General features: G+C 41.3%; 1 protein-coding gene across 2 annotated transcripts in view; it reads right to left on the bottom strand.

Moving 5' to 3' along the window:
• The window catches only part of Tmem62 (transmembrane protein 62), a 32,498-nt gene that overhangs the window by 6,091 nt on the left and 18,518 nt on the right, over positions 1–7,889 (bottom strand). For both annotated transcript variants that reach the window (XM_005364321.2, XM_026787831.1), the window contains 3 exons: positions 6,308–6,392; positions 3,211–3,315; positions 989–1,107 (listed from right to left, as the gene is read on the bottom strand). In XM_005364321.2, the coding sequence (XP_005364378.1) occupies positions 989–1,107; positions 3,211–3,315; positions 6,308–6,392 (309 nt within the window). The remainder of the gene's footprint in view (positions 1–988; positions 1,108–3,210; positions 3,316–6,307; positions 6,393–7,889) is intronic.

The following is a 7,889-nucleotide window of genomic DNA, read 5'->3' as shown; positions in this document are numbered from 1 at the left end:
AAGAAGAAGAAGAAGAAGAAGAAGAAGAAGAAGAAGAAGAAGAAGAAGAAGAAGAAGAAGAAGAAGAAGTCGTCCCTGGGTTGGAGTTGGACCTGGAAAGGGTTCTGGTTCCAGTCTACTGCTTTGAAGGTCCCAGGCTCAGGTGTGCCCAAACCTGCAGAGGACCTGCTCACTTCCTCAGAGGTCCCAGACTCACACTCGGACCCACAGGGGTTCCAGGTTCCTGCCTATTCCATTTGATGTCCCAGACCAATGCTCAAGCCCACAGAGGTCCTGGCTCAGGCCTACTGTCTCTGAGGTCCCAGACTCATGCCTGTCCCATGGAGACATAGAGCCACCTATCCACTGTGTTCTTTGCTAAGACACTACTTGGAAGCCCAGCGCTGTTTTTTGTACAGTGAAGTTTTCCTTAAATAACATCCACTTTCCTTATGTATCTATTTTTTCATCCCTCTGAAACATTTTTCCTTACCACAATCAGTTTTGAAACATTTTCCTTACCATAATCAGTTTTTAAAACTTAAAAATGTAAAATTTCTTCTGCCATAAGTCTCTTATTTCATTTTCATCAATAAAAAAGTATGATAAAACTGGCCATAGTGTTGTGCACCTTTAATCCCAGCACTTGGGAGGCAGAGGCAGGTGGATCTCTGTAAATTCAAGGTAGCCTGCTCTACAAAGCAAGTTCCAGGACAGCCGGGACTATGGAGAGACCTTTACTCAGCCTAGCCCCACAAAAGAAAGCACAATGAAACAAATAAGAAGAACCCTGAATGGGCAGAATGTATTCTAAATGTTTACACCTACTTCGTGGCTTTTTGTCTAAAAGCAAATGTAGATATTATAAAAGAGGGAGAAAACAGGAAGTGAGCAAAGCACCAGCGATTAGACTGCCCTGCTGAAAAGTAGGAGCAATGACACATGGTAATCGGAGATCCCTGACAGACAGTTAGTTCAGCAAGGCCAGGATGTTCTAGGGATTTCTTACCTGCATAATTCCACTTATAAATGTTAGACCACCTTGCAGGAAATGTCCATCAACAAATATCCCAAATGAAAAGCAGCAACCCAATTTGCCATCAATTATTTCACCAACAAACCATGGTCCTGACAGAGGAATGGGCAGAAAAGCAGGAGATTAAAAAACTATGAGTCTTTCCAGGCATGGTGGTATATGCTTTAATCCCAGAACTCAGGAGACAGATCTCTGTGAGTTTGAGGACAGCCTGGTCTACAAAGTGAGTTCCAGGACATTCAGAGCTATACAGAGAAACCCTGTCTTGAAAAATGAAATAAACAAACAAACAAATAAACAAACCTATGGGTCTAGGCCAGTGTGGTCGCTTAGTGGGTTAGGGCACCTGTCACTAAGCCTGACCACCTGAGTTCAGTTTCTGTGACCCACAGAGTGGAAGGAGAGAACTGACTCTTGCAAGTTATTCTCTGACTGCTAAATACACACTGTGGCACATGTGCCCACACATGTAAACATGCATAGAAAACAAAATGTGATGGTTTGAGAGAAAATGGCCTTTCAAGGAAATGGCACTATTAGAAGGTATGGCCTTGTTAGGTAGGTAGATACGGTTTTGTTGAAAAAAGTGTGTCACTGTGGAGGTGGGCTTTGAGGACTTGTATATGCTCAAGCCATGCCCAGTGACGCAGACCACTTCCTGTTGTCTGCTGACCAAGATGTAGGACTCTCAGCTCCAGCATCATGTCTGCCTGCACACTGCCATGTTGCACCATGATGATAATGGACTAATCCTCTGGAACTGTAAGCCTCCCCATTAAATGTTTTCCTTTAAAAGAGTTGCTGTGGTCCTGGTGTCTCTTCACAGCAACAGAAACCCTAACTAGGACAGAAGTAGGCACCGGGAGTGGAGTACTGCTGTGATAGGCCTAGCCATGGTTTTGTTTAGAGGAATATGGACTTTGGGAATTTGGGTTAGGAAAGCAGAATGCTTTAAAGGCTGTTTAATGGGCCATCCTAGTAGGAATATGGAAGACAATGGTGCTGAGTGTGTGGGGTTTTTGTTTGTTTGTTTTTTTGTTTTTTTTTTTTTTTTTTTTTCCGAGACAGGGTTTCTCTGTCGCTTTGGAGCCTGTCCTGGAACTAGCTCTTGTAGACCAGGCTGGTCTCGAACTCAGAGATCCGCCTGCCTCTGCCTCCTGAGTGCTGGGATTAAAGGCGTGCGCCACCACCGCCCTGCAAGGCAAGAGTTTTGGATTAATCCCATTGGCAGAGGGAAATCTCAAAACAGTCTAGTATAGACTCTGTCATTTGGTTATTAGAGTTAACTTTGATAAAGTTATAATGAAAAGGAGCAAGCTGAGCAAATAAAAATACAAAACATACAGATTGACACCAGGATGTGGAATAGAGCTAAATCCTGTGTTTAAGGAGATAAATGGATTAAGAAATGGAATAAAGGGCTTGGTAACCTCAGAGCAAATTCCCACCCAGCTAAATTTCTGATTTGTGAAAAGGAATTAAAGAAAAGCTTAGAGCCTGCCGTGGTGCATTCCTTTAATCCCAGTACTTGGGAAGCAGAGGCTGGCAGATCTCTGGGTTTGGGGCCAGTCTGTTCTACAGAGTGAGTTCAAGGACAGCCAAACTTAGACAACAGAATGTTAAAAACCTTATGAGCATGATAGTCTTTCCAGAATTTACAAGCCACATGTCTATTTCAAGTATATCATAGACTGATAGGATTTCATAATCCAGAAAAGTGTAGAGAAAATAGCTGGTTTTTATTTATTTCTTTTTGCTTTAAATTTCATTTATAAAGCCGGGCGATGGTGGCGCACGCCTTTAATCCCAGCACTCGGGAGGCAGAGGCAGGTGGATCTCTGTGAGTTCGAGACCAGCCTGGTCTACAGAGCTAGTTCCAGGACAGGCTCCAAAGCCACAGAGAAACCCTGTCTAGAAAAAACCAAAAAATAAAAAAATAAATTTCATTTATATTTCTTTATGTCTTAGTTGGGGCTCCTATTACTATGAAGAGACACCTTTATAAGAGCAATTTTTATAAAGGAAAACATTTAATGGGGTGGTTTACAGTTTCAGAGGTTTAGTCCCAGAAAATGATTTATGAGGAACTCATATGCCATTTGTTATACCTGGAATATAAATTATTTTGTTGACAAAATTCTCAATATACTCTTTAGCAGAATTCTCTACAATCTTGGAGTTTATCCTTTACTTACCAAGCACTGTGTATAAAGTCAGCAACAATACAGAGTAGTAGAAGATGTTAGTTTTGCCCAAAATATGAAGGGAAAATGCGGTCATATTTGCAAATCCCGGAGGTTCTAAACAGAAGAAAAGAATTAAAAACCTGGTAAACACATGCAAAGTTAATTTCTCTAAACCTTTTCTAGAAGATTTCCTTCTTTAGATTTTCTGAAACTCAGAACCCTGGGGAGCCAACATACACAGAATCGCAGACGGCAGAGCTTAAATGTGGCTTTGTTGTAGGTCAGACAGACACACAGAGGGGAAATACCTAATTATATACAGACACACAGAGGGGAAATACCTAATTATATATAGTATAATAGATTGAATTCTCAGATAGATTATGAGTTTAAATGACAAGACACACTTGCCAGAGGTCTACACTACACTCTTTTATCCTCAGATAGATCTGAAAGATTTTGCCATGATCAGAGGATCCTCTTTTCCATAGGATTCGGTATTTAAGCAGTGCACAGACTTCTAAAAGCTATATCAAATATATGTATTTTCCCTGTATGTGATGCGTTCTCACTTTACAGAGCCCTCCCCATCAGTGGACAGACAATTCAGACCTAGGGAAGACTCATGGAGGGACACAGAGGGAAGAAGGCAGCCGTTCGCAAGGCAAGAAGAAAAGCCCTCCCTCCCAGGGTGAGGAGTCTTGGTCTTGAACTTTAAGAATTTTGAGAAAACGATTTTGCTGTGGTTTGGGCCAACTATGGTATGCTGTTATTTAGGGCCTAACAAACTAATATACATCTTTACTTTAAAAATGTGGTGATAGTTCTGTTCAAATACTTTGAAATTAGATTCTTTGTATCTTTTTTATTCATATATAGTCATATATTATTCATATATTACATTCTGACTGCAGTTTCCCCTCTCTCTACTCCTCCCAGTTCCCCCCCCACCACCTCCCCTCCCTGGATGGCCAGTAACCAGAGGTTGGATATCCCTGAGACCTAGAATAGAACCAAACACAACTGGTAGAAAAAAAAATTAATGAAATAATTCCTAATGATATTCCACTATACTCATAGATCCCTTGTATCTTTAAAGGAACATAAAGGTAGGTTGTAGCTATTAAGGTAATCATTCAGTCAAGAAGAATATGCTGATATGTAATTTTAATGCTATTTTAAAATTAGTAATGCAACCTTAACCCTCCAAGATTTAAATGTTAACAGAAAAGCTCTATGAATGCCAGTCCAAAGGCCAGCTCTTGCTTCTCTTTCTTGGATGTGATATAAAATAGTACTCTCTAAGCCTGGCTGCTTCAGAATCACCTAAACACTTAGGAGTGGATTTCCATGCTGCTGCTCCTATACTCCAATCCAGTTAGGTTAAATTGACCTAGGAATCTATATTTTTAATGTCCTTAGGTGATTCTTTTTTTCCTTTCCTTTCATTTTTTTTTGTTTTGTTTTGTTGTTGTTGTTTTGTTTTGAGATTCTTATTCTGTATTGCCGCCTGGCCCCAAACTCACTATGTAGCCCAGGACATCCTTGTGTTCATGGCAATCTTCCTGCCTTAGCCTCTTGGGTGGTAGGATGACAGGCATGAGCCACAGCACACCTTTTGGGCCAGACTAAGTCATCAAAAATGCAAGGAGGACGAAAGTACTGCTGCCCTCCACCCTCTCAGTACAGCCTAAGCAGAAGCAGGACAGGACCAAGTAAGATCGCAGTAAAGGATGGAAACAGTTGGAAACTTGGGGAAAGGTTAGCTAGCTGCAGCTCCATGTTTCAGCTCTGTAAACCAATAATCAGTGTTAGGGCTTTGATAGGAACATGTTTATAAACAGTTTCACTAGGAAAAGCAAGAGTGGAAACACAAATGACTCTGTTTAAACACACTCCTGGGATGCTTCCAAGAGTCACGAAAGGCACACTCTCCAGTGCCATTCCCCAGCTCTACTGACAGCAGAAGTGAGCAAGTAGGAAGAAGTAAGCAACAATTATGGCAGGTACCAAGGAGGCACACAAAATCTTTCTCCTGTCTTGAGACTGGCCTCTAACTCTAGATCCTCCTGTCTTCATCTCTCTTGTGCTGGGATTCTATGCACATGACACACAGCCTGGTGGCATGTTGAATCTCCATGACTTCCTTAACAAGGATGACATGCATCTGCTATGCTCAAGGCATCAAGGTAGGTGTTAGCATACATGTTATTTAGGATGGGTGTTAAAAACGACAGACACAGGTAATCACCCTTAACAAGTCTGAGATGAGACAATTATAACACCAGACCACTTCCTCCAGTCATAGGCTCTCAACGGGGAGGAAATGGCTAAGGAGAGAAGGGGGAAACAATCTGGTGAGGATGTGGGACTTCTTGCTCACTGTCATCATTTGAATATTCACCTTCCTCTAACTGTATTAATAATGATCAATTAATTCTCATTATTTATCACTGTATTACAGAGACAGCACAGGGAAAGACATCTCTCAGAAGAGGTAGTGAGCACCACAGGCACCACCTCATAGCGACCCCAGCTCAGAGTGTATTCAGGATTACACATGCCCCACTTAAATTTTACCCCTCTCCAATTTGAGACAGAATGTCACTGTGTGGCCCCAGCTGGCTTGGAATTCCCTATGCAAACCAGCTGGCCTTGAACTCATGGAGATTCATAATGCCCCTGTCTTCTGAGTTCTGGGATTAAAAGCATGTGCACTATGCCCACCCAAATTCTTTCAGGTTGTATTAGTGCCTTATTTTTAATTATTTGAATTAAATTTTTTCTATTCAAAGGTATTTCAAACATAAACTTACATTAAATAGCTATTTATAAAAAACAATTACTTAAATTAAAAGTTGGCCGTTTTGAGTTATATTGTGAATTTGCCATATTTTGATTAAATCACATTTTATTGCCATATACTGGGGAGGAAAAGAATTATTTTTCAAGATAAATGTTACAGAAAAACTCATGGTCATCTAAAGAATGCACCTCACAGAGTGCAACGAAGACAGTTCACACTGCTTTGTATCTTTGCTAACGATGAGGGTGTTATGGGATACTTTCAAGTCCTCTGAGAACAAAGGGAATCACGACTACTGACCTTTCAGCTCTGGGTATGCTAGATATCTAAATGTAATCAGAATGGCGAGCTGGGTCAGCACAATCAACACAAACAGGACCCGGGCCTGCAGAGAAAGAGACATTGATGTGAACAGATATGCTTGCACAACTCCAGGCAAGGTTTTTTTTTGTTTGTTTGTTTTGTTTTGTTTTGTTTTTCGAGACAGGGTTTCTTTGTGGCTTTGGAGCCTGTCCTGGAACTAGCTCTGTAGACCAGGCTGGTCTCGAACTCACAGAGATCCGCCTGTCTCTGCCTCCCGAGTGCTGGGATTAAAGGCAGGCAAGGCTTTTAAACTGGCTTCATTAACAAAATGTAAGTGACATAATAAGAAATACGTATTTTAATCTATAAATTTCTTGCCAATAACTCCTAAGACCTTTATAATTTTATAAATGATAACAGGAAATAGTAGACTACTTCCTCATAAAATACTTGGTTGTAGCCCCAGCTTCCTCAGACAGCTCTGAGGTGACGAGCAGAAGGGATGTTACCTGTGATTAATAAGAAGCTTTAGAAAGCCACCGAGGATAGGGGCTAGTTGCTAGACGGATCAGCTAAGCGCCGAGGGCTGGCACTGTGTCCTTACACCATCCCCCTTTGTTCTCCAGGGGAAAGGGCGTTGAATTCATCACTAAGGGCCAATAATTTAACCAACCAGGCCTATACAGTGAAACTTGCATAGAAACCCTGGCTGGAGGGTTCCAGAGGCGACTCTAGTGAATAGCAGGAGTGCTGGGACGAGGAATGGCATGTGCCTCGAAGGACGTGGACATTGATGTTCAAGCCTCTTCCCTGCCTCTCTTCTATCTGGCTGATACTGAGTTTATCCTTAAGTAATAGGAAGGAAACTGTCTTCCTGAGTTCTGTGAGCCATTCTAGAAAACTACTAATCCCAAGAAAGGAAGTCTTAGGAACCTCCAATGTACAGCTAGTCCATCCGAAGCACGGGACATTATGGACCTGGCTGCTGTGAGGAGGGAGGGAGGGAGGGAGGGAGGAGGGCTGATCCCTTAGCCTGTGGGATCTACACTATTTCTTGGCAGTTGTTATGAGAATTGAGTTAAATTCTAGAACGCCCCAATCAGTATCTATGGAGAACTAGAGAACTATTTAAACCAGAAAGCCCCACACATTTGGTATTGGAAGTGTGTGAAGAAGGGGAAACAGGGTTTTGTTTTTAACATCAACAACAAAATACTCTGTAAAAAAAATGTGGCTAAAGACAACTAAATAAATATCTGATTAACTGATAATATCATGAACTGCTTAGTATTGCTTTTTCTCAATTTACTTGAACCAATATTAGAGGTTCATTATACCTGAAGGGTAATCTGTTTATTTAAAGTTGGATATGGGGGAGAAACCCTGTCTCGAAAAACCAAAAAAAAAAAAAAAAAGATCGGCCTGTTATGAGGGAGAACCAAAGCTACATGCAGGTCTTGCTTCAAAAAAAAAAAAAAAAAAAAAAAAAAGTTGGATATGGGCAGGGGTAAATCGTATACCACAGGGCTAAATAAGCAAAGAATGCTCTCTGTCTGTCTGTCTGTCTGTCTGTCTGTCT

The sequence above is a fragment of the Microtus ochrogaster genome, assembly GCF_000317375.1.
Source record: "Microtus ochrogaster isolate Prairie Vole_2 chromosome 14 unlocalized genomic scaffold, MicOch1.0 chr14_random_1, whole genome shotgun sequence".
NCBI classification, from domain to species: Eukaryota; Metazoa; Chordata; class Mammalia; order Rodentia; family Cricetidae; genus Microtus; species Microtus ochrogaster.
The sequence above is the reverse complement of the archived record's forward strand: the minus strand, read 5'-3'. Positions and strand labels throughout refer to the sequence as shown.